The following is a 26,960-nucleotide window of genomic DNA, read 5'->3' as shown; positions in this document are numbered from 1 at the left end:
TCATCATTATTATTATTATTACTATGTGCCAACCATTCATTCATTCATTCAATTGTATTTACTGAGCGCTTACTGTGTGCAGAGCACTGTACTAAGCGCTTGGGAAGTACAAGTTGGCAACATATAGAGACGGTCCCTACCCAACAGTGGGCTCACAGTCTGTTCTAAGTGTTGTGGTAGATACGAGGTAATCACTTTGGACACAGACCATGTCCTGCATCAGGCTCACGGTCTAGGTGGGTGGGAGGGAGTAGGATTTAATCCCCATTTTGCAGGTGCGGAAATGAAGGCATAGAGAATTTAAGTGATTTGCCCAACGTCACACAGCAGGTACATGGCAGAGCTGGGATTAGAAGCCAAATCCTCTAACTCTCAGGCCCATGCTGTAGACCACACTCTTTTCATGATTTTTTTTTGCATATATAAACCCACAAATATGCTCTTGAAAATACACAAAAGATTTATTTTTTATCTACGATCTATACTATCCTCTAGTCTATTGAAACCTTGCCACTTTTCAGTGCGGAGGGAAGTATGGCTTTATGTTGCACATTTAAGTCCACAAATAACTCTTCAAAATAAACAGTAGATTATTTTTACCTTTGCCCCGCATTATCTATTCGATTTAAACTTTGTAAGTGCGCCTCTTCCTTCTTCTGTCTGTTCCCCAAGTGCTCAGCGCAGTGATTTGTAGTTTCTTTTTTTTATGGAATTTGTTAAGCACAGTAAGCGCTCAATAAATACGATTGATTGATTGATTGATTAAGCACTTAGTATGCACTGTGCTAAGCGCTGGGGAAGATACACGATTACGAGAATGGACACAATCCCCGTCCCACATGGGGTACATAGTCTTAATCCCCATTTTACAGATGAGGTAACTCAGGCAAAGAGAAGTGAAGAGATTTGCCCAAAGTCCCCAGGCTCATGCTCTTTCCAGCAGGCCATGTTGCTTCTCTGCATATATATATATATATCTTTGTACATATTTATTACTCTATTTATTTATTTTACTTGTACATATCTATTCTATTTATTTTATTTTGTTAGTATGTTTGGTTTTGTTCTCTGTCTCCCCCTTTTAGACTGTGAGCCCACTGTTGGGTAGGGACTGTCTCTAGATGTTGCCAATTTGTACTCCCCAAGCGCTTAGTCCAGTGCTCTGCATATAGTAAGCTCTCAATAAATACGATTGATGATGATGATGATGGATTAAGTTCTCAATCAACGTGGTTGACATTAATAAGGAGATAGACAAAGTCTCTTCTGTTTGGATAAATGCCTTAAACTCGCCCTCCTCCCAGTTCACAGTGCTGCAAGGATAAAGAGGTGCGGGAAACATCCAGTAGCAATGAAACAAGTTTGCTATCTCTCTTTTTCTCCAAGAGTGCCTGGCTGAGTCATGATGAAGCTTCTTGGGTCTTACTCTTCTTTAGACCCGATTTTACTCCGTTTAATTCATCACAGAGAGCAGACAGCTTGTCCACGATGTCTGAGGAAGAATGAACAGACAGTTAGACGTCGCCACACCAGAATCACCCATCTGTAAGCGCCGGGCAGTTTTAGAATGGTTGATTCCATGGCGGGTCCATGGAGAGTCCCCCAGTAAAGGTATATTGCTTGGACACATCCATCAATCAATCGATCAATCGTATTTGTTGAGCGCTTACTGTGTGCGGATCACCGTACTAAGCGCTTGGGAAGTACAAGTTGGCAACACATCATGTTCCTGCCCTTCATAAGATTGGCTATTTTGCGTCTATCTCCAGTTACACCATGAAACGCATTTTGGAGGCCAAATAATGGTACTTTGAGTTATTAATCAATTATATTTAATAATAATAATGGTATTTATTAAGCGCTGACTATGTGCAGAGCACCGTACTAAGCGCTTGGGAAGTACAAGTTGGCAACACATCATGTTCCTGCCCTTCATAAGATTGGCTATTTTGCGTCTATCTCCAGTTATACCATGAAACGCATTTTGGAGGCCAAATAATGGTACTTTGAGTTATTAATCAATTATAGTTAATAATAATAATGGTATTTATTAAGCGCTTACTATGTGCACAGCACTGTACTAAGAGCTTGGGAAGTACAAGTTGGCAACACATCATTTTCCTGCCCTTCATAAGATTGGCTATTTCACGTCTATCTCCGGTTACACCATGAAACACATTTTGGAGGCCAAATAATGGTACTTTGAGTTATTAATCAATTATAGTTAATAATAATAATGGTATTTATTAAGCGCTGACTATGTGCAGAGCACTGTACTAAGCGCTTGGGAAGTACAAGTTGGCAAAACATCATGTTCCTGCCCTTCATAAGATTGGCTATTTTACGTCTATCTCCAGTTACACCATGAAACGCATTTTGAAGGCCATATAATGGTACTTTAAGTTGTTAATCAATTATATTTAATAATAATAATGGCATTTATTAAGCACTTACTATGTGCAAAGCACTGTTCTAAGCACTGGGGGGGCTACAAGGTGATCAGGTTGTCCCATGGGGGGGTCTCACAGTCTTAATCCCCGTTTTACAGATGATGTAACTGAGGCACAGAGAAGTGAAGTGACTTGCCCAAAGTCATACAGCTGACATTTGACGGAGCCAGAATTTGAACCCATGACCTCTGACTCCAAAGCCCAGGCCCTTTCCACTGAGCCACGCTGCTTCTGTAAGGGCTAAGGGATGGGCCCACCCCTCTTCCTGCCCAGCCAAGTAGTGGGAATGGGAGAAGGTAATAATAATAATATTAATGATGATGGCATTTGTTAAGCGCTTACTATGTGCAGAGCACTGTTCTAAGCGCTGGGGGGGATACAAGGTGATCAGTTGCCCCATGTGGGGCTCACAATCTTAATCCCCATTTTACAGATGAGGTAACTGAGGCTCAGAGAAGTTAAGTGACTTGCCCAAGGTCACACAGCAGTCATGTGGTGGAGTCGGGATTCGAACCCATGACCTCTGACTCCAAAGCCCGTGCTCTTTCCACTGAGCCACGCTGCTTCTCTAAGATGAGGCTCCCTCGGGAAAGTAAGAGGGAATGTGTCTTTTTATTGTTGTATTACTCTCTCAAACGCTTAGTACAGTGCCCTACAAACAGTAAGCGCTCAATAAATATGATGGACTGACTGAGAGGCCTCAGCTACCTCAGTAAAAATAAAGAGAACGCAGCACATCCCAGCTAGCACTTTAATGAGCACTTCCTATGTGCAAAGCACTGTGCCCTACAAGGCCCTACTGAGAGCTCACCTCCTCCAGGAGGCCTTCCCAGACTGAGCCCCTTCCTTCCTCTCCCCCTCTTCCCCCTCTCCATCCCCCCATCTTACCTCCTTCCCTTCCCCACAGCACCTGTATATATGTAGATATGTTTGTACATATTTGTTACTCTATTTATTTATTTTACTTGCACATATCTATTCTATTTATTTTATTTTGTTAGCATGTTTGGTTTTGTTCTCTGTCTCCCCCTTTTAGACTGTGAGCCCGCTGTTGGGTAGGGACTGTCTCTCTATGTTGCCAACTTGGACTTCCCAAGCGCTTAGTACAGTGCTCTGCACACAGTAAGCGCTCAATAAATGCGATCGATGATGATGATGTTGCTAAGCATTTGGGAGAGTACAGTAGAACCGAGTTGGTCAACACGTTCCCGGCCCACAGCGAGCTCAGTCTAGAGGAGAAAGGAAGGTTTTTCTATAGCTGCAAGACATTGTCACCTCATCATTATTATTAGCGAGGAGCAGTGTGATGTTGTAGATAAAGCTCTGCACCCAGTGAGCGCTCAATAAATACGATTGAATGAATGAATAAAGCATGGGCCTCAGCGTCAGAAGGTGGTGGGTTCTCCTCCCGACTCCGCCGCTTGTCCGCTGTGTGGCCTTGGGCAAGCTGCTTCACTTCTCTCCTTCCCTTCCCCACAGCACCTGTATATCTGTATATAGGGTTGCACATATTTATTACTCTATTTATTTATTTATTTATTTATTTATTTTACTTGTACATTTCTATCCTATTTATTTTATTTTGTTGGTATGTTTGGTTTTGTTCTCTGTCTCCCCCTTTTAGACTGTGAGCCCACTGTTGGGTAGGGACTGTCTCTATGTGCTGCCAATTTGTACTTCCCAAGCGCTTAGTACGGTGCTCTGCACATAGTAAGCGCTCAATAAATACGATTGATTGATTGATTCTCTGTGCCTCAGTTACTTCATTTGTAGCATGGGGATGAAGACAGCGTGCCCTATCCAGGACAGGGACCGTGTCCAACCCAATTTGCTTGTGTCCACCCCAGCGCTTAGTACGGTGCCTGGCACGTAGTAAGCACTTACAAATACCACATCTATTGTTATTATTATTACTGGGTGGTCCTGGGGACCTTCTGAGTACGACAGTGGCGTGGAGGAGATGGTGTTGAAAGGAAGCCGTCCCGTACCTTCGGCCGAAGGGCGTTCAGAGGGATGGTAGGCCCGGCACTGGTCCGTGATCTCCCTCAGGGCCCGGGGGCAGTCCCCCCTCACAGGCTCCTGGTAACGCTCCTTACACACCCGCCGGAAGATCTCTTGGATGCTGCAACCTGGAACAGAGTCCGGAGGAGTCCCCTTCTCGACTGTGAGCCCACTGTTGGGTAGGGACCGTCTCTATACGTTGCCAACTTGGACTTCCCAAGCGCTTAGTCCAGTGCTCTGCACGCAGTAAGCGCTCAATAAATACGATTGATTGAGGGTGGGCGGTTAGGAGGTGCACTGGGAAGCAGAAGCAGGTCAGTTGGCTCACGTGGGATTTTGAGAAAACAGATGAATGTCCGTGTAGTGCTCAGTCTTTTTTGTTTTTATGGTATTTGTTAAGTGCTTACTTTGTGTCAGACAGTGTTCTAAGAGCTGGGGTAGGTATAAGTTCATTAGGGTCCCTTTCATTCATTCACTCAATCGTACTTATTGAGCGCTTACTGTGCGCAGAGCACCGGACTAAGCGCTTGGGAAGTCCAAGTTGGCAACATCTAGAGGCGGTCCCTACCCAACAGCGGGCTCACAGTCTAGGAGGGGGAGACAGACAACAAAACAAAACATATTAACAAAATAAATTAAATAGAATAAATATGTACAAATAAAATAAATAGAGTAGTAAATCCGTACAAACATATATACATATATACAGGTGGTGTGGGGAGGGGAAGGAGGTAAGGCGGGTGGATGGGGAGGGGGAGAGGAAGGAGGGGGCTGAGTGTGGGAAGGCCTTCTGGAGGAGGTGAGCTCTCAGTAGGGCTTTGAAGGGAGGAAGATGTGCGGAGGGAGGGCATTCCAGGCCAGGGGGAGGACGTGGGACGGGGGTCGATGGTGGGACAGGCGAGAACGAGGCCTAACGGTGAGGAGATTAGCGGCAGAGGAGCGGAGGGTGCGGGTTGGGCTGGAGAAGGAGAGAAGGGTAGGAGGGAGAGCAGCTCTCTCCAGAGCCTCTACATTGTGAGTGGGTGAAGGAGCTGCAGAAACTGACAGAGGCCTGGGAACCTCAGCCCCTGTGACAAACAGCATCGTTCAGTGGAAAGAGCGCGAGTTTGGGAGTCAGAGGTCGTGGGTTCTAATCCCGGCTCCGCCACTTGTCAGCTGTGTGACTTTGGGCAAGTCACTTAACTTCTCTGTGCCTCAGTTCCCTCATCTGTAAAATGGGGATGAAGACTGTGAGCCCCACGTGGACAACCTGATCATCTTGTATCCCCCCAGCGCTCAGAACAGTGCTTCGCACATAGTAAGCACTTAATAAATGCTATTATTATTATTATTATTATTATTATTATTATTATTATTATTATTATTATTATCTCCTCCAGTGGTCGCTGGGATGAATAGATGGATGACGGTTCATTATCTGAGATGGGTTTTCCATTTTCCGTATTTTATTTAGGTTTCATTTTTGCCCTTATTTTTTGGAAGCGCTTAATGCAAACGACCTAATTTTTTAAAAGGAATAAATAAGTCAAGTTTTATTTTCCCACTTGACCCAAATTACCTTCTAAATCTCATCTTAGGATCATTGAGCGGGAAGGGGCCACTAGAGGCCATAAGTCAGTTGCCTCTGGGGCAGGTTGAAGGTGTAGAATCCAACTCCGAGAGCTGTCCGCTCTCTTTTTAAAGATTTCCAAAGATGGAGACTTCAAAAACCTCCTTCGGTAGCCTGTGGGTCAGAAGCCTTAGCCTGAAGAATGAAGCCACACTGTGAAGGGGCCATAATAAAAAGTCCAAAGTACTATTATTATTAATAGTTTTTTTACAAATACGATACCTGCACTACCTTAAGAGCGGAGTGTGAAGGAGAAAAAAGGAATCCCTCTGAAGCGGTTCAGTGGGTCATTGAGGAAGGGGGTGAGATGAAGGCAGTGAGACCCTCTATTGCAACCGTAGACTTTGGTTATCAGCTTAGAGATGGAGAATCAGGTCTGCTTCAGCAGTCCAGCTCCATTTCACACATGGAGCCACTGAAATCATTAACACAATTTTTCCAGTCTTTGTGGCAGGACCTCATTCCCTGCCCCTCATCACATACTCTCCGTGAACCCGCTGTTGGTTAGGGACCGTCTCTATATGTTGCCAACTTGTACTTCCCGAGCGCTTAGTCCAGTGCTCTGCACACAGTAAGCGCTCAATAAATACGATTGAATGAATGAATGAAATTCATTCGGTTGTATTTATTGAGCACTTGCTGTGTGCAAAACACTGTACTACACACTTGGGAGAATACAATACAACAACAAACAGACACATTCCCAGCTTACAATGAGCTTGCTACTACAACATTATGAACACCTACAATGAGCTTGCTACTACAACATTATGAACACCTACCTGCAGATTAAGACTCAATTAGTTCCTGAAAACTGCACCAAAGTAATCTGTCCTATGTCTGAAGCATTTTTTTCATAGGGAAAATGTTTTAAATGGGGGATTAGCTTCTGAACTATGGTCCACAACAATTCAATTATAGACGAATAATATAGTGACATTATTTATATTGAGGTGGAGAAGTTCCCTGACCGGATAAGCAACTTTTACTTCACTGGGGGCAAATAGATGAGTTGCCCCCTTCCTGGTGACTCTGTCTGGTGATCAAGTAACCCCCTCCCGCCCCAGCCCTGAACCGAGAGGGCTCTCACCCATCCCTCTCCCTGGTTTGAGTGTCTCCTCTGCCAACTTTGATAGCTCACAGCTGAAAGCGGAGCTGGTCTGGGGAGAGACAAAGGCAGAACAGAGATGCCAGTGGTAGCTGGAACCACTGGCCTCATCACCACCCCCCACCTCCCCTCTCCTTCCAATTTCAAATATGTTTCCTTTCTTACAACTAGTAGTTGTGGGTAGTAGATATGGATGTGTTCAGATTTTCCAAGGAAGAGAAGGTGAGGGATGGATTAGAGCTCTCTTCCTCCCTTCAAGGCTCTGCTGAGAGCTCACCTCCTCCAGGAGGCCTTCCCAGACTGAGCCCCTTCCCTCCTCTCCCCCTCGTCCCCCTCTCCACCCCCCCCATCTTACCTTCTTCCCTTCCCCACAGCACCTGCATATATGTATATATGTTTGTACATATTTATTACTCTGTTTATTTATTTTACTTGTACATATCTATTCTATTTATTTTATTTTGTTAGTATGTTTGGTTTTGTTCTCTGTCTCCCCCTTTTAGACTGTGAGCCCACTGTTGGGTAGGGACTGTCTCTATATGTTGCCAATTTGTACTCCCCAAGCACTTAGTACAGTGCTCTGCACATAGTAAGCTCTCAATAAATACAACTGATGAAGGAATGGTGGGTCAGTGGGGGCTAGGGGACGGGCCCACTCCTCCTCCTGCCCAGCCAAGTAGCGGGAATGGGAGAAGATGAGGCTCCCTCAGGAAAATAAGAGGGACTGTGTCTTTTTATTGTTGTATTATACTCTCCCAAACGCTTAGTACAGTGCTGTACAAACAGTAAGCGCTCAATAAATACGATTGACTGAGAGGCCTAAGGTACCTCAGTAAAAATAAAGAGAACGCAGCACATCCCAGCTATTCACTCTCCAACTTCCATACATTACCCTGGAATGGGATCTTCCCAGTGGCGATTTCCCAGAGGACGATCCCAAAGCTAAAAGGAAACCAGAACGATTAGCACTGAGAAGTGGATTTTCTCTTTCTCCCTCTCTCTTCTACGCTCACTTCTGTTACTCTCTAACTCAGAGGAAGGTGGAAGAGGGCTACCCGCCTCTGGGATTTAATGCATCACCCCCCTCCTCCCCCTCTCCATCCCCCCCGCCTTACCTCCTTCCCTTCCCCACAGCACCTGTATATATGTTTATATGTTTGTACGGATTTATTACTCTATTTATTTATTTTACTTGTACATATCTATTCTATTTATTTGATTCTGTTAATATGTTTTGTTTTGTTCTCTGTCTCCCCCTTCTAGACTGTGAGCCCACTGTTGGGTAGGGACCGTCTCTAGATGTTGCCAACTTGTACTTCCCAAGTGCTCTGCACATAGTAAGCGCTCAATAAATACAATTGATTGATTGATTGATTGATTGATCCCCTAAAGAGGACGCACCTGTAGATTTCAGCGGGGATGTCGTACTCGTGGTTCAGATTTTCCAGGCTCTGAGGAGAAACATACGCCGAAGCAGGGGTCTCGTTTGTTTTTTCCCCCTTCCAGTTCCGACTGATGGAAGACTTCGTTTGGCTCAGTTCTAATCCTGCCAGCTAGGCAAAAAAGAAGAGGGCCTCTGTGAGGAACTGGGAGTCCGCTTTCAAACGGGTGACCAGGAAGCTGGTTCTGGTCTTGCTCACGTCTAAAACTTTCAGGACAACTTGCCCAGGGATGGAGGCCGGGAATAGGAATCTAAGAACAAAGGGCGGAACTGGAAGTTAGTGTGAGTTCTTCGCGCCGCCCTAAAAGGGACCAGGGAGCCGTTCTGATTTCTTCTCCCCTACTAGCCAGTGGATAAGCAATTTTCCGAGATGCCCTCAGGAGTGGAGCAAACAACAAAGCATCTTGTTCCCTGAAAACGATGTGCATCATGCAGGTCCTTGACAGCTGGAGGGATTGAGGAGACAACAATATGGGGTACAAGTAAAGGAAATAATAATAATAATAATAATGGCATTTGTTAAGCGCTTACTATGTGCAAAGCACTGTTCTAAGCGCCGGGGAGGATACAAGGTGATCAGGTTGTCCCACATGGGGCTCACAGTCTTAATCCCCATTTTAAAGAGGAGATAACTGAGGTAATATATTATGAAATATATTCATAAGGAGAATCAATCAATCAATCCATTGTATTTATTGAGCGCTTACTGTGTGCAGAGCACTGTGCTAAGCACTTGGGAAGTACAAGTTGGCAACATATAGAGATGGTCCCTACCCAACAGTGTATTATTATTGTTATTATTATTACTATTAATAATAATTATTAACTATTATTATTAATTATCTGTATCTGTATTGTTAATTATTATTATTATTAACTATTATTATTAACTATTATTACTATTAATAATACATAAATCATAATTATTGAGTGTTTACTGTGTGCAGAGCACTGTACTAAGCACTTGAAAGAGTATAGCATAACAATATAGCAGACACATTCCCTGCCCACAATTAGTTTACAGTCTATATTTGTTTAGTGCTTACTATGTGGCAAACACTGTACTAAGCGCTGGAGTAGATTTGAGTCAATCAGGCTGGGTACTGTCCTTTCCCCACATGGGCTCACAGTCTAAGTAGGAGAGAGAACAGGTTTTGAATCCAGAGAAGCAGTGTGGCTCAGTGGCAAGAGCCCACGCTTGGGAGTCAGAGGTCATGGGTTCTAATTCCAGCTCCACCACTTGTCAGCTGTGTGACCTTGGGCAAGTCACTTCACTTCTCTGGGCCTCAATTACCACATCTGTAAAATGGCGATTAAGACAGTGAGCCCCGTGTGGGACAACCTAATTACCTTGTATCTCCCGCAGTGCTTAGAACAGTGCTTGGCACATAGTAAGCACTTAACAAAGCGCTTTTAGACTGTGAGCCCACTGTTGGGTAGGGACTGTCTCTATATGTTGCCAATTTGTACTTCCCAACCGCTTAGTACAGTGCTCTGCACATAGTAAGCGCTCAATAAATGCGATTGATGATGATGATGATGAACAAATACTCTTTCTCTCTTTTTCTCTCTCCCTCTTTTTAATCACTATTTTCTCTCTCTCTTTTTTCCTCTTCCTCACTCTCTTTTCTGTTTCTTTTATTCTCTTTCTTCCAATCTCTTTCTCTCTTTTTCTCTCCCTCTCTTTTATCACTATTTTCTCTCTCTTTTTTCCTCTCTTCCTCGCTCTCTCTCTCTTTTCTCCGTCTCTTTTATTATTATTATTATTATTATTATTATTATTATTATTATTATGGAGAATCAGCGTGGCTCAGTGGAAAGAGCACGGGTTTTGGAGTCAGAGGTCATGGGTTCAAATGCTGGCTCTGCCAATTGTCAGATGTGTGACTTTGGGCAAGTCACTTAACTTCTCTGTGCCTCAGTTACCGCATCTGTAAAATGGCGATTAAGACTATGAGCCCCACGTGGGACAACCTAATTACCTTGTATCTACCCCAGTGCTTAGAACAGTGCTTGGCACATAGTAAACACTTAACAAATATTATCATTATTGTTATTATTATCCCCATTTTACAGATGAGGAAACTAAGGCCCAGAGAAGCAAAGTGACTTGCCCAAAGTCATACAGCAGGCAGGCGGTGAAGCCACAATTGGAACGCAAATTCTCTGACTCCGTGGCCGTAGTAGGCTCCCCCTACTAAGTCACGCTGCTTCACTAATTAGAAAATTGTTTGAAAAAAAGATTTGAAATATTTATGAGCAAAACACCAAACAACCACAGCCAGATGTTTAAGAGAAGACTCTTTTGGCAACAGTCCTGAGTTTGTGTGCAGGGGGAGAAGGGTATTATTATTATTGTATTTGTTAGGTGCGCATTGTGTGATGATCACTGTTATAAGCGTGGGGAGGGGGGTAGGTAACAAATTAATTGGGTCAGACACAGTCCCTGTCCCACATGGGGCTTGCAGTCTAAGTATGAGGGAGAACAGGTATTGAATTCTCATTTTTTGCAGTTGAGGAAACTGAGGTACAGAGAAGTTAAGTGGCTTGCCCAAGGTCACACAGCAAGCAGTTGGCAGAGCTGGGATTAGAACCCGTGCTCTTTCTAATAGGCCACGCTGCTTCCCAGGGTAGTGGTGTTGGATAAGCAGAAAAGAGGGCAGAGCTACAAGATAAGGGAAGAAATAACTCCATAAACACGGTTAGGTTATTGGCCTGTCCCTCTGGTCTTTGGTGGTTAGGCAACCTGTTTGCCAGCGTGTGAACATGGCCCAGGGATGCCCCAGGGGATGCCCACAACAAAGTCACTTACTTTCACCTCATAGCCTTTAGCCACGAGGAACTTGGCACTGGTGATGCAGCCGTGCAGTTTAGTCATCTCCTCTGAATGGTGCAACCTGTACCCAATCCCGAACCCGGGGCAGACAACAGAAACATTTAACAAGCGGTATGCAGCCTTTACACAGCATTCTTTACATTCCCGAGGGTTTTAAAGTCAATTTGACTATTTATTCCTGCAAACGATTCTACCAGACTGACTGGCTTTTTTATTTGTCAATCCATCAATCAGTGGGATTTATCGAATGCTTACTATGTGCAGAGCACTGTGTTTAGCACTTAGGAGAGTACAATCTATGAACCATTCCCTAGCTGGGAAAACCAAGGCACAGAGAAGTGACTTGACCAGGGTCACCCAGCTGCTCAGTGGCTGAGTGGAGTCCAGGGCTCTTGGCTGGCCAGTGGGCCCAAATATGGGCCCCAGATAGAGGAGCAGTGTGACCCGATGGAAATCAATCAATCAATCAATCAATCATATTTATTGAGCGCTTACTGTGTGCAGAGCACTGTACTAAGCACTTGGGAAGTACAAGTTGGCAACATATAGAGACGGTCCCTACCCAACAGTGGGCTCACAGTCTAGAAGGGGTAAAGAGCACCAGCCTGGGAGTCTGAGGACCTGAGCTCCAATCCCAGCTCTGTCACTTGCCTGCTCCGTGACCTTGGTCACGTCACTTCCCTTCTCTATGCCTCGATTTCCTCATCTGTAAAATGGGGATTCGTTATCTATTCTTCCTCCTACTTAGACTGGGAGCCCCAAGTGGGGTAGGGATTGTGTCTGACCTGATTATTTTGTATCTATCCCAGTGCTTAGGACAGTGATTAACACAGAGTGCTAAACAAATACCACAATTCTCACTGTTATTAGATATGAGAGATGGGGATATTCAAGAGGACAGAAGAAAAAATGCTCTGAACTCTATGTTGAGGGGACATGTTTGCCCTCTTTGGCCCAGCTCCTTGGGGTCCCTTGGGAATGCAGAAGCTAAGGTCATCCTGTCTCCCCTAAGGCCTTCTTCCCCGGAAACAGGTTTCGTATTGTCTCCACTGGCTCCAGTTTTGGGGGAATTGCCAGGGACTGAAGATAAGGGTGCTGTCTTCCTCTGTCAAGGAATCAACTTCCAGGGCAGGGATCTAGATAGAGAAAAGCAGTGTGGCCTAGAGAAGCAGCGTGTCCTAGTGAAGAAATCACGGGCCTGGGATCCAGAAAGACCAACCCCAACTCTGCCACTTGTCTGCTGTGTGACCTTCTCTGTGCCTCGTTTACCTCATCTGTAAAATGGGGTTTAAGATTGCGAGCCCCATGTGGGACAGGGACTGTGTCCAACCTGATTATCTTGTATCTACCTCGGAACTTAGTACAGTGCGTGGCATATAGTAAACACTTAACAAAAAATATTATCATTATTATTATTATTATTACGATGATGATCCACTCTCTTTCCAGAGATACTTGAGAGAGACCTAAATACTTCAGACACTTATTCAAACTCGTTCTTAGAGTCCTCCCTTCCCTTCTAATTATACTGGATCCCTCTGAAGCACTTTTAAAAAATGTTATCTGTTAAACACTTACTATGTGCCAGGGGCCGTACTAAGTGCTGGGGTAGATACAAAGATAATAAACTGGATACAGTCCACATCCCAAATGGGGCTCATAACCTTAATCCCTATTTTACAAATGAGGGAACTGAGGCACAGAGAAGTAAAGTGACTTGTCCAGGGTCTCACAGCAGGCAAATGGTGGAGCCAGGATTTAGCACCCTGATCTTTCTGACTTTGAGGCCTATATCCGCTACACCATGCTGCTTCTCATTTTTGTTCCCTATCCTGGGAACCTGCCCTGATCGTCCTGCTCCAATCAATCCAGGACAAGCCAGTTCTAGATTCCCAAGGATCTCTGCTCAGCTGAAATCAGAATCCCCCCCAGGGGAGGAGGAATAAGCATGGAATTGGGGGTTGGAGGGTAACGCTCTTCACTACTTCCCCTCAGCTTTTTGGCCAGGATGAATAGTGACAGTTAGGCTGCTCCACCCCTGAGAGGAGGCCCTGGACCAGCCAGAAGCTGGAGACCAATGCTTCAGGCCCCTCTGGCCACCAGCAGGAATAGGTGGCCTGCTTGACCTCCATCAATTAACCCTTTCTCTGTTTGCCCTCTGCCCCATGCCTGTCTGCTTTCCCTCCCCATCCCTCCACCCCCCAAGTCTAATGTGTCTCAGCGTTTCTCTTCCCGGCCCCACGATTGGCTTTTTCTATTTTTTTTCTCCTCAACCCACTCCATCACCTCTCTGAGAGCTCCTCCCCAAATTCGGCCCCTGTTCAAAGTGAAAAGTTTGCCCCTTTGGACCCACCCAGAGTCCTTTCCCCTCCCTGGACCTCCCCACCTCTCCTTTGCCAAATGTTGAAAGGCATTATGTCTCTCCCTCCCCCACGCCTCATTAATTCCCTGGTCCACAGAGGTTTCTACATTCGAGGGGTGGTGGGGGGTGGGGGGCAAAACCCCAAGAAAGCTGGTCTTCAAGATCATTCAGCTCCCAAATGTCCTTCCATTTTGGACTCACTCCCCCTCTAGTCCCTCAGCTGCCATGGCTCTGGTTTCTTCTGGTCCCCTTTCTGCTGCAGTTTTCGCCTTTCGGAAAGCAACCTGGGCCTTTCTAATGGCTTCTGGTACCTGTATAGGCCCCTGGCTGCCCCCAGGGCCAGAAACACACGCTCCTGCCAGGTGAGGTCCGGTTTGGCTGCCAGCAGTTCGCCCAGGGTCCCGAGTTCGCAATACTCCATGACCAGAGAGAAGCGAGGCTGAGGTCCTAGAGGAAATAGAAACCATGCTCAGTGAACATGTTCTCTCTCTCTCTCTCTCCTCACACCATTGTCTCTCCCACCTCACGGCTGGCCACAGACCCCAGCCCAGCTAAGTCACTGGCCCCTTCTCTGCAGGCCCCCTGCATCAGTGGGAGCAGGACACATGATTGCTTCCATCCCCCAGGATGGGGAGATAGGATCTTTGTCGGATCTGAATCACTGGATTTTACTTGTGGGCAGGGATCAGCCTTGGAAAAATTTTCAGGGATATGGATTCAGAAGAGAAACCTGGAAATTCAACATTCCGGACTCTCAGAGTCTCTAAAGAAAAGTGAGAGTCACTCCACCCCCCCCCCCCCAAACTTTCAGGGGAGATTCCAAGCTCTGCCCCAATCGCCTACATCGAGAAGCCACATGGTCTAGTGGATAGCGCCTAGAAGTCAGAAGACCCTGACCCCATCACTTGTCTGCTGTGTGACCTTGGGTAAATCACTTCACTTCTCTGTGCCTCAGTTCCCTGATCTGTAAAATGGAGGTTAAGATTATGAGCCCCAGGACATGGACTGTATCCAACCTGGTTATCTTGTATCTATCCTAGCACTCAGTACAGTGCCTGGTACATAGTAAATGCTTAAAAAATAAAATTAAAAAAAAATTGGGCCTGCCCTCACCCGCTGTTCCCCAGAGGGAGAGGATCTGAGGTTGCAGCTTTAGGTTTCAAGGCCCCTGCGAGACAGTTGAGAGAGGAAGCATTATCCATGGCTTGGAGGGGTTGGGAGGTGGTTCGCTTCAAACTTAAAGAGCCAACACTGGAATGCCACAAGGGTGGGGGAAGAGGGCTCACCAGGGACCCTGTTTCAATGTATTCTCCCAAACACTTAGTACAGTGCTCTGCACAAGGTAAGAGCTTAATAAATACCATTGACTGGACAGGCATTTCTCACACTGCAGGGAGACAGCCCTTTGCCAAGCAAAGGTAGCTTTCTCCAGAATCCAATTCAATTCAATTCAATCGTATTTATTGAGCCCTTATTGTGTGCAGAGCACTGTACTAAGCGCTTGGGAAGTACAAATGGGCAACGTCTAGAGGCGGTCCCTCCCCAACAGTGGGCTCACAGTCTAGAAGGGGAGACAGACAACAAAACACCAACTCAACCCACGTGTTCCCAGCTGACAGTGAACCTGACCTTTCCTCCTCCCCATCTTCATATTGCAGGAGAATCAAGTAATCAACAGCCACAGTTATTGAGTGCTTATTAATAATAATTATGGTATCTGTTAAAGGCACTGTATTAAGCAAATTGGGTTGGATGCAATCCCTGTCCATATGGGGCTCACAGTCTCAATCCTCATTTTACAGATGAGGTAACTGAGGCACAGAGAAGGGAGATGACTTGCCCAAGGTCACACAGCAGACAAGTGGTGGAGCCAGGATTAGAACTCGTGACCTTCTGACTCCCAAACCCGTGCTCTAGCCACTATACCACGCTGTTACTGTGTGCAGAGCACTTTATTAAGTGCTTGGAAGAGAACAATATATCAGAGTTGGTAGATAAGTGGATGAAATGGGCCCATGTGGTCCCAAACTGTCCCGAATCTCTGCGCTTCTCCTAGAGCCCCCAGCCTTGGGTATGATTTGGCCATTCTCCCCCGATTACCTGGACTTTCTCTTCCTGAAAGCAATCTCTGGAAACAAGCCCCGAATTCCCTCCTTCAGATATTCTCAACCCCTGCTCACTTCCTCTCCAGCGCAGCCTAACTCCTTCTCACTCCTCAGAGCCACAAATTCAAATATGTGTTAGGTCTGGTTCTTCCTCAGTCTTTGGGACACTACCCTCTAGACTATAAGCTCACTGTGGGCAGGGAGCTTGTCTACCAACTCTGTTACACGGTACTCTTCCAAGCGCTTAGTTCAGTGCTCTGTCTGTGGAAACCACTCAAGAAATATGACCAATTGAATGATTGATTGCCTTCTGGTCGACCTGGTAGCTCTCCGTTCATCGGAGGCCATAGTCATCATCATCATCATCAATCATCAATCGTATTTATTGAGCACTTACTATGTGCAGAGCACTGTACTAAGCGCTTGGGAAGTACAAGTTGGCATAGTCCTGACTGTCCTATTCTCTGACATGCGAGATTGCTCCCCTCAGGGCTGTGCATTTGTTTCCAGCTCCCTGAGGAGATCGCTCCGACAGTTGCCCTGTCTGGGAGGGAGAAACCCTGAGTCCAGCTTCTGGGGAGTCCACTCCTGCTCAGGAGGTATGGACCACCTCTCATCAATCAATCAATCATATTTATTGAGCGCTTACTGTGTGCAGAGCACTGTACTAAGCGCTTGGGAAGTACAAGTTGGCAACATATAGAGACAGTCCCTACCCAACAGTGGGCTCATCATCCCTTTCCCCTCCCCTCTGCTTTCTTCCCTTGAAGTGCCCCTCTTACCTCGCTCGTCAATGCATATCCCATATATCCGCAAGATATTGGGATACTCAAATTTCTTCATGGTTTCAATCTCTTTGTTGAAAATCTTCCTTATGGCTCTACAAGAATCGAAGAGAGCAGAATAGCGGAGACACTTAATATTCATTCTCATTCAATCCTATCTATTGAGCGCTTACTGTGCGCAGAGCACTGTACTGAGCGCTTGGAAAGTACAATTCAGCAACCAATAGAGACAATCCCAACCCAACAATGGGCTCACAGTCTAGTCTGCCCCCGAAGTACCCGGCTGTCCCTGGAGGTTGGGGTAGATGGGCAGTGGTGGGGAGACGATGAGAGGAGCGTTTTTCTCAGCATGTTGACGGCTGCATTGGTGTGAATGGGTCTACAAAGCTAATGAAAGAAGAATCCCACCCCTCTCCCCCTAACACCCCTCTACAAAACCTTCCCTGAATAACGCCCCCCATCCCCAAATCATACCAACCCACCAGCCACCTCTAACACTGACCTATGTATTTAAACTAGACTCTAGACTGTAGCTCTAGACTGTAATCTCACTGTGGGCAGGGAATGTGTCTACCAACTCTGTTACACTGTACTTCCCCCAAGTGCTTAGTTCAGTGCTCTGCACACAGTAAATACTCAATAAATTCAACTGATCGATTCATTCATTCAATCGTATTTATTGAGCGCTTACTGTGTGCACAGCACGGTACTAAGCGCTTGGGAAGTACAAGTTGGCAACATGTAGAGACGGTCCCTACCCAACAGTGGGCTCACAGTCTAGATCGATCAAACACTTCTTCAGCAGTACTTGGGTGAAGAAATCAACTGGTCAGTCTACTCTTTCTCCTGATTTGCAAATATTTCTAGGATTGTTTCTCCAGTTAGTTGGAGTGTAAATTCCTTGTGGGCAAGGATTGGCTTTCATATATTTGTTCTTCTTTCCCAGATGCTTTGTACAGTGCTTGCACCCATTGGGTGCTCAATAAATACTGCTACTACTGCTACCACCATCAAATCAAAATTTGGGGAGCCAAGAGACCATCTGGAAGGATAAAACTGAACTCCACCTTCGAGACTCCCCCTTCGGAATTTTCTAGGAATGTGTCAATTCTGTTGCATTGTACTCTCCCAAGTGCTTAGTACAGTGCTCGGCACACAGTAAGTGCTCAATAAATACCATTGATGATGACGGGAATGGATAAGTCTGTGTCCACTCTTCCTCACACAATGGAACCTGTCAGAATGACTCACCTTGGACTGGTGCCCTGTGTGTCTTTGAAGACTTTGATGGACACTGGGGTTTTGTAGTATTCTCCTATGTAGAGCATGTGATAATTGTTTTCCATCCTCAGAACCCAAGGGGTCTTTATGAGCTGCTCTATCTTAATCTCCTTAATTTTCTCTTGCGCAGCAGGACTGGACGACCGCTGAGCTGCTTCCAGCCCCGGAATCAAAAGGGACAAAGAAAGCAAGGCATTGTATTGAGTGAGGTCTGGGGAGCGCGTACAGAAAAGATACACTGAGTCAGCCGTGAGGTCTTGGTTATCTTGGGCTGGAGAGGAGAGTTTTGCCGCTGATTTTTGAAAGAAAAGGGAAATAGCATGGTCTAGTGGATAGCACATGGCCCTGGATGTCAGAAGGACCTGGGTTCTAATCCCAGTTCTGTCACTTGTCTGCTGTGTGACCTTGGGCAAGTCACTTAACTTCCCTGTGCCTCACTTCCCTCATCTGTAAAAAGGGGATTAAGAACCCCTAGAGGGACATGGACCGTATCCAACTGATTATCTTGTATTTTCCCCAGAGCTTAGTACAGTGCCTGGCACATAGTAAGTGCTTAACAAATACCATAAAAAAAAACCTTCAAGGGAAGAATGGGAAATCTTTTGTTTTAATCTGAGCCCTACTAAGGCTGGCAGATTTCCCTGGGGACTTACATTGCTCTGCCAATCTAATAATTTTCTTCATATCAGTAGCCAAATTTTCCATGCTGCTTTCCACATGTATCATAGAATTCTGGACCTTCTGCACTTCAGCTTTGATTTCTTTGTTGCCTGAAAGAAAGAGAGCAGCAGATACACATTGCACTGGTCAGGAAACAGCAGGTCTGATAGCCCTCTTCCTGGGGCCTCACAGGGCCTGGGGATGGCTCTTGTCAGCAGTGGGGAAGTTGAATGGCTGGGTGGGTTTTTCTAGTTTCGGTTCCTAATGACTGCTCTATTCCCATCCCAGGTTATTGTAAGGATAACCCTGCCTGGAGGCAGGGGGATGGACTCTGTGACCTCTCAAGGTCTCTTCCATGTGAGGAGCCTGTTGTGATCTTTGTGTTCGTTGGTCTTCAAGGTGAACAACCAGGATACGGTCTCAGGAATCTGATGTCTAATCTGACTCTCCAACTAGCCTAGGCCTCTACTGGGCCCCCTTTTTCCTCTCCTCCTCCCCATCCTCTCCAGCCCTACCTCCTTCCCCTCCCCACAGCACTTGTATATGTTTGTACGGATTTATTACTCTATTTATTTTACTTGCACATATTTACTGTTCTATTTATTTTGTTAACGATGTGCCTATAGCCGTAATTCTATTTGTTCTGACGATTTTGACACCTGTCTATATGTTTTGTTTTGTCGTCTGTCTCCCCCTTCTAGACTGTGAGCCCGTTGTTGGGTAGGGACCGTCTCTATATGTTGCCGACTCGTACTTCCCAAGTGCTTAGTACAGTGCTCTGCACACAGTAAATGCTCAATAAATACGATTGAATGAATGAATGAATGAATGAATGAATAATCTCCATCCCAAACTCTGACCTCTTGGGCCCCGTGCCCCTCACCCTTCCTCTGATTAAATTGTAAGTGTTTGGCTTTGGAACTCCAAATATTTCTCCCCCGATGTAGGCAGGGTTCCAAGTGTATCAATGACCCATTCTCCCCAGTACCTCCTCCTTACATGCCTCAAAGTTTCCCCTCTCTCTGACTGGGCCTCAGCGCCAAGGACTCAGAGCTCAGTGCTAAGGACTCAGAGCCTAGCCAGTAAGCTCATGACCCCACATGGGAAGGGCCTCGGCTCCCCAGACAGTGGGCGGTGGGAATGCTGCATTCCTGATTTTTTATTGGGGAAGACTAAAGAAAATCCCGCCTACACTCATCCATACCCAGAGCAGTTCATTTCCACGGCCCCCTTCATAGAAAGAATGAGTTTGGATTGCAGCATGGCTCATGAGAGGCAGCGTGGCTCAGTGGAAAGAGCAGGGGCTTTGGAGTCAGAGATCATGGATTCAAATCCCAGCTCCACCATTTGTCAGCTGTGTGACTTTGGGCAAGTCACTTAACTTCTCTGTGCCTCAGTTACCTCATCTGAAAAATGGGGATTAAGACTGTGAGCCCCTGTGGGACAACCTGATCACCTTGTAAACTCCCCAGCACTTAGAACAGTGCTTTGCACACAGTAAGAGCTTAATAAATGCCATTATTATTATTATTATTGGCCTCTAAGCTCAGCCCTATACGGATACCCTCTCACTGACTGTTAGACCCTCTTATCAGCTCAGAGCTAGATTGGACTGGCAGCAGAAAAGCCAGTCCTGCTTTGTTCTTAATCTGCCAGGATAGAGAGGGACGAAATCGAAGCTCATTTTGGGCAGGGAACGTGTCTACCAACTGTGTTATATTGTGCTCTCCTAAGCGCTTAGTATAGTACTCTGCCCAGAGTAAGCGCCCAATCGATGTGATTGATTGATTGGTTGATGATGCACTAAGGGCGGAATGGCAGGCAAGATGCATCCCTCCACCTCTAAGCAGTTCTTCCCAGTGGTCCCTGTCTTCCTTGGCATCCCGGCGATCTTGCTGCTGGCGGGTCTCCCTCCGGAAGGTCTCCTGGACAAGCTGCCGCTGCTCCATCTGGAACAGGAGGGAGAGGCCCCCGACAGCATCACTCAGGCGGCCATTAACCAGGGCGAAATCTTCCTCGGTGTTCCTGATGCTCAGGAACTTTTGGACTATGTCCTTGCGGCTGAATTGCTCTATCAGTGATTTGGCTTTCTCTAGAGCTCCCTGGAGCTTGTTGAGGCTGTATTCCAGTTCACTGGACCAGTCTTCTTCCTGTAGGTCCTGAAGCCTCTCCAAAGGGGTTTTCAGAATGAGGATCCGGTCCCTGAGGCGCCTACATTGTTTCTGACAGCATTTCACATTCTCACACCGATCGTAGATCTTCTGGGCTAAATCCAAGATGTGTCCCAAGATCTCCATCCCTGAAAGAAATGAATCTGGTGAAAAGAGTGGGGTGGAATGTGGCAGGCAAACACACACAAACACACACACATTCCCCTCCTCCCCACTCACCCCAAACTCCTTCCCTCCTTCCCATCTGGGCACTTGCCTCATTCCTTGGCTTCTATGGGCCTTGTTTTGGTCTCACTGTCCCTCACTTGCTTCTCTCCCATCTCTGACCCCTTGGTCTCACATCTTCCTCCTGCTTGGAACTCCATGCTCCTTTGAAATCCACCAGGAAGGATCTCTCCATATCTATAAAGCCCTCCTGAAATCCCATATCCTCCGGGAGTCATGTCCCATTTAAAATACGCCTTCCCAGGTTGTATCCCCCTAACAGCTGCCCTAAGCATTTAAGTTTGTCCACTTTCCTTTAACCTAAATGCAGATACTCAGCTTCTACTTACACTTATTCCATAATTTATTTAGCCTTCCATACTTCCGCTATCCACAGCTGTAGCATTGTTTCTTCTCCTCCTCCAACTCCGCCAGTCTGATTGTAAACTCTTTGCTTTTCACTCAGTTGTTCTCTCCCAAGAGCTTAGCATACTGTAGGTTCTCAGCAAATACGATTGATTGATTGATTGGTAGGGGAGCTTCCATCAACCCAAGGAATGCCATGCTATACTATGTGACCAAATTCAACCTGGAATGAATGGCTCCAGGAGCTCAGTCTAGGATATGGAAGTGGGCAATTGAATAATAATAATAATGCTAACAATAATAACTGTGGCATTTGTTAAGCGCTTACTAGGTGCCAAACACAAAGTGATGGGAAGGACACAAAATAATTAGATCAGAGACAGTCAATGTCCCATTCGGGGAGAACAAGTATTTAACCCTGTTGTTATGGATGAAGAAAGTCAGTCGATCGTATTTATTGAGCTCTTACTGTGTACAGAGTACTGTACTAAGCACTTGGGAGAGTGCAATACAACAATAAACAGATACATTCCCTGCCCACAATGAGTTTATAGTCTAGAGGGGGAGCTTACAGTCTAGAGGAGGAAACTGAGGTAGAGAGACGTTGTGACATGCCCAAGGCTACACAACAGACAGGTGGCAGAGCTGGGATTAGAATCCAGGTCCCCTAACTCTCAGGCCTGTTCTCTTTCAGTGGAACTATTACATTGACAAGAAGTCCCACTCTTAAAACCTTTTCCTGTTCCCCTTCCTGACCTGGGGCCCCCCCTCAGACATACTGCCCCGAGATTTGCCCCACCCTGGGGCAAATCTGATGTTTCCCTCACTCCTCCGGTTTTCTCTCAATGGCACAAGCACATTCTCTTTTCCTCCTTCTAGCACCTAGAATAATTCCGTGTGTTTTAAACTCCTGCATCTATTCATCTCATTAAATATAGATTCTGTGCCTGCCTCATCTACAGAGCAGTTCAGGCAATTGAGGTGATATGGATGCAGGCACACCTATGTCAAAGGGAAAAAAAAAGATTAAGGGTGAATAAATTGCTAATACTTCAGTGGGTCCTGATTACACTGCATGTTTTGAGGGCATTTTTGTGCTTATGTTGATTCTTTTTGGAAATATGTGGGTCAACTCTACTCCTAGAAGTATATCATCATCAATGGTATTTATTGAGCGCCTACTCTGTGCAGAGCACTAATCTTCCCTCATCCAATCCACAAGGTCACCGGCTGCTGGGCCCCTGCTAGGACTTGGGACGGCCTCTGATGGCACTGGTGAATACCAGGTAAGGAGACACAGGTGATATGACTCATGTTCCGCTGAGCAGGAGTCCCAAGGTGATGGGAAGCCTGGTGCCATTTTGCGAAGGCATACTGGCTTCCCGCAATCCTTGAGCATTTCTCCGAGCGGATCCTGGATCCACCCCCCAGCCCTCCTCCACTTTCTCCAGACCCACTGTGTTCCCTTCCTAGGTCTGCATGAACCCGTGCCTGCAGAACTCAGCTGCCAGTACCACGAAGTGGGGAGGCTCAGTGCTGAAAACTACAAAAAGAATATAAAAGCATGGGGATCCATATTGGTGCCAGATAGGGGCCAGATCAGCTGAAAACCAAGCAGCCTGGAACCAAAATGGACGAACTTGTACTTCCCAAGCGCTTAGTACAGTGCTCTGCACACAGTAAGCGCTCAATAAATATGATCGATTGATTGATTGATTGAATGGTTCCCCCTACATAGACGTGGAGAGAGGACACCCCAAAACAGCAGCAAGGCTATTTTTCTAGCTTAACACAAGTTCTTTTTTTTACAATGGTATTTGTTAAGCACTTACTATGTGCAAATCACTGTACTAAGTCCTGCGGTAGATACAAACCAATTAGGTGGGACACAGTTCATGTCCCACTTAGAGCTCACAGTTTTAATCCCCGTTTTACAGATGAGGTAACTGAGGCTTGGAGAAGTGAAATGACTTGCTCAAGGTCACACATCAGATACGTAGTGGGGCCGGAATTAGAACCCAGGTCCTCTGACTCCCAGGCCTGGCTTCTTTTCACTAGGCCATGTCGCTTTTCACGTTTGAAAGTTTGAAACAGAAGAAAAAGAGCTTCTTACAAGATTTCACATCCTTGATGCTGAGCTGGAACTCAAAAACAGACGAGAAATCAGGGTGGTCTTTTCATGGCTAAATTTTCTATTCAGAATTCCCAAATTAATGACCTATATAACTTGCAATTCTGGGTTAGGATTGCACATCCAAAGGCCCCTTCCTCTTTGTTTGGCCCATTTCCTGGCTGAACTTATTCAGCACACAACCATTTCTGGTCTTGGCAATCATGCCACATTATCACATGCCAGCTTGTATTGCTGAACTCTGCAATGGGTTCCGGGAAGAGGAAGTTGGGATCAAGTTGTTTCCCTTTGTAACTGCTTCATCTCTAAAACTACTTCACGACCTCAAAATATCCCCTGGGTTCTACCAGAAGCTCTTTAAAAGAGATTAACAAGGCAGCGGAAATCTTGGTAAAATCGATGGTATTTTTGAGCGCTTACTATGTGGCTAACACTGTACTAAGTACTTGGGAGACTATAAGAGAGTTGGTAGACATGTTCTGTGCCCACAAGGAGCTTATGGTCCAGAAGGGGAAATGACCATAATCAATTAATCAGTCAGTAGCATTCCTTGAGCCTCTACAGCACTAAGATCTTGGTGCTCTGCACACAGTAAACGCTCAATAAATACAATTGAATGAATCTTGGGAGAATACAATAGAGTTAGTAGGCATGACCCCTGCCCTCAAGGAGCTTACAAATTACTGGAAATAAGGTTGGGGCGAGGGCACAGACACTAAAATAAATTACAGATAGGAGGAAGCAATAGAGTACGACGATATGTATGGAAGTGCCCCGAAGGGCTATGAGTATCCAACGCACAGGTGATGTGGAAGTGTTGAAGTAACAGTTGAAGCGGGGAATATGGGAGATGAGACATTCATTAGGGAAGACCTATTAGAGGAGATGTGATTTCAGAAGGACTTCAATGACATTCAGTGAGGCACATGAGTGGTATCGATGGAATTGGTCTAAAAGCCAGATGTTGGCTCTGGACTGAAGCTCCTAGGAAGACTTTCCAAACACAGAAGAAGCTACAGTGGGCCACACACCTTGCATTTTTCACATTTTCAAAGTCCAGGAGGACTTTGGCCTACCGGATGTGAAGGAGGAGGGACTTGCAAGTAGGAGGGGGTATTTGAGCAAGAAGTCGGGGAAGCATCTCAGGTAGGTTGTCTTGAGAGGAATGAAGCATGAGAGCTAGTGCGTAGTGAGAGGAGAGCAAGGATAATTAGGGGGAAGGGAGAGCTTCCAGGGTGTCTCTGAGAATGGCTTAAGCTGCAACATGACAGGTCAGACAAAATAACTTTTGACATGTAAGAGTTATTAAGCATCCAAGTAGCCTACAAAGGGGTGCTGGGTTGCAGACGACCATCTAATATGAATGTTTCAGAAGTTAAACCTGCTGGAGGCAGGGGGACGGTCATGATGAGATTTTTGAGGTCCCTTCCTGTTTAATGACCTTCCTGCTTAGTGACTCCAATTCACTGTCGTTCCGGGAATCTTTCAGTCACTCTAGAGTTGACCCGGATGAGAAATTCTTCCTCCTTAAAAGGCATAAATGTCCTAACCCTGCCAGCCAGGAAGACATTTTCAGCCTTTTGTTTTGGGGCTGGAAAATGTGAAAAGTACAAGGTGCATGGCCCACTGTAGCTTGCGTTTGGAAAGTCTTCCCAGGAGCTTCAGTCCAGAGCCAACTTCCCTCTCATTATATCTGGCTTTTAGGCCAGTTCCATCAAATGCCATGCTTGTGTCTTACTAAATGTCAGGTGGTCCCCAGGACTTGAAGTCAGATTTGACTTATACTTTTACTGGGCAGGGCCTGGAAGGAAAATGGACGGCAGCAGGATTGGCCAGTGGCTACCCTGTGGAGAACTCAAATGGGGAAATCATTCAGAGTAGACCAGAGGGACATTTTAAAGGCCCCATGAGGCAAACCTCAAGGGACATGGCATAACCATGGACATGTTTCCCCTTCTAGACTGTAAGCTCACTGTGGGTAGGGAAAGTATCTACCAACTCTGTTGTGTTGAACTCTCACAAGTGCTTAGTACAGCATTCTGCATGCAGTAAGCACTCAATAAATACCGTTGATTGATTGATGGGCAACAGCAGTAGAAGGCAATAATAAAAACAATAATTATAATAATTGTGGCATTTGTTAAGCCTTTACTTTGTGACAAGTCCTGTTATTAAGAAATGGAGTACCTACAAGGTATTCAGGTCCCAAATGGGGCTCACAGTCTAGGTAGGAGGGAGAATAGGTATTGAATCTGCATCTTGCAGATAAGGGAACTGGGGCTCAGAGAGGTTAAGTGACTTGTCTAAGGTCACACAGCAGACAAGTGGCAGAGCCAGGACTAGAAACTAGGTCCTTTTGACTCCCAGGACTGTGTTCTATCCACTAGGCCACACTGCTTCCGCACTATCCACCAAACCTCAGCCCTCCCCTTCAAAGCCCTTTTAATATCTCTTCTCCTCCAACAAGCCCTCTCCAATTCATTCCAAGCATCCTGAGTTGTATCACACCAACAATCACCATGACTGTTATATTATATTCACCTTCAGCCCTTGCCTACATGTGTACCTGTAATTGTTTATGATGATTTATGCTGATACTTCATCCAAGCGTATTCATTTTTCCTACAGCCCTCACTACTGTAAATATTTTTATGTTTGCCTCCTCTGTTCAGATCTTTGTGGACAGGGAAGGTGTCTCGGGCTGCTGTTGCACTTTCCCAGGTGCTTAATTCAGTACACACAGAGACACCCACACACACGCGCGGGCGAAACATCAGGGTGGCCATGCCTCTGGTTTTCTGGAAAATTCACTTTTGAGACAGTCTCTTCCCTGGCCTGTATGGTTACAGCCAGGACTGTGATACATCCAGGCCTGTATCACCTTTATAACCAAGTGACCTTTATATTTAAGCACCAATCTTCCTCCTTCAGCTTCATGAGGGCTTCAAGGAATCCCCGCGTCTCTCTCACCCCTCCCAAAGCCTAAAAAGTAGTAAAAGCGTTCTTCCTTTTTAACCTCTATGAGGCCTCAGAAGATGACTGTGATTTTCCAACAGACTCTTCTTACAGGAGGGCTTTACACCTCTCTGGGGTGCTGCAGAGGGAAAAAAAGGAAAAATCTTACCAGCTCTTCTTCAAGGGACTCCTCTTGTCCCAAGATTTGCTCTCTCTTGTCGACACACTCAGGATCATCTCTCAGTTTCAGGAAGTTCCCTCTCCACTGCTTCTCAGGCTTGCTCCTCCCTCAACAACTCTCTTGCCACTTCTAATTTTCTTCTTCTTTCTTCCTGTTAGCAACAATGGTGACATAATGAGGCAACTCCCTGCCCTGTTCTGTACAAGCTTGGTGCTAATGTAGTGATTGAGGTCAACAATCTGTTTTGTTACTAGGCATCCTTGTCCTCAGAACTCATCCTGGGCCTTGTTTTCTGCAAATCAATGTCTTCCTTG

At 45.9% G+C, this 26,960-nt stretch overlaps 1 protein-coding gene across 1 annotated transcript; it reads right to left on the bottom strand.

Moving 5' to 3' along the window:
* Positions 1-1,202: 1,202 nt before the first annotated feature.
* MLKL (mixed lineage kinase domain like pseudokinase) lies at positions 1,203-26,683 on the bottom strand. The gene is made up of 11 exons (XM_038754700.1): positions 26,635-26,683; positions 20,479-20,937; positions 18,632-18,748; positions 17,949-18,129; positions 16,695-16,792; positions 14,119-14,254; positions 11,422-11,506; positions 8,570-8,721; positions 8,061-8,110; positions 4,439-4,579; positions 1,203-1,492 (listed from the first exon to the last, which is right to left on the bottom strand). Exons 2-11 carry the CDS (start codon positions 20,933-20,935, stop codon positions 1,401-1,403), a joined length of 1,509 nt encoding a protein of 502 aa, XP_038610628.1. The 5' UTR covers positions 20,936-20,937; positions 26,635-26,683; the 3' UTR covers positions 1,203-1,400.
* Between the last annotated feature and the right edge of the window lie 277 nt (positions 26,684-26,960).

This window comes from Tachyglossus aculeatus, chromosome 11 (genome assembly GCF_015852505.1).
Source record: "Tachyglossus aculeatus isolate mTacAcu1 chromosome 11, mTacAcu1.pri, whole genome shotgun sequence".
Classification (NCBI taxonomy): Eukaryota; Metazoa; Chordata; class Mammalia; order Monotremata; family Tachyglossidae; genus Tachyglossus; species Tachyglossus aculeatus.
Note: the sequence above shows the minus strand (reverse complement) of the source record. Positions and strands in the feature narration are given on the sequence as shown.

Excerpts from the sequence above, each read along its gene's own strand:
- MLKL (XM_038754700.1), bottom strand. The coding sequence starts at position 20,935 with ATGGAGATCTTGGGACACATCTTGGATTTAGCCCAGAAGATCTACGAT. Across the intron at positions 18,749-20,478 it reads CTGGGAAGAACTGCTTAGAG|GCAACAAAGAAATCAAAGCT; the intron begins GTGGAGGGATGC and ends TCTTTCTTTCAG. Across the intron at positions 8,722-11,421 it reads CTAAAGGCTATGAGGTGAAA|CTGGCAGGATTAGAACTGAG; the intron begins GTAAGTGACTTT and ends TTTTTTGCCTAG.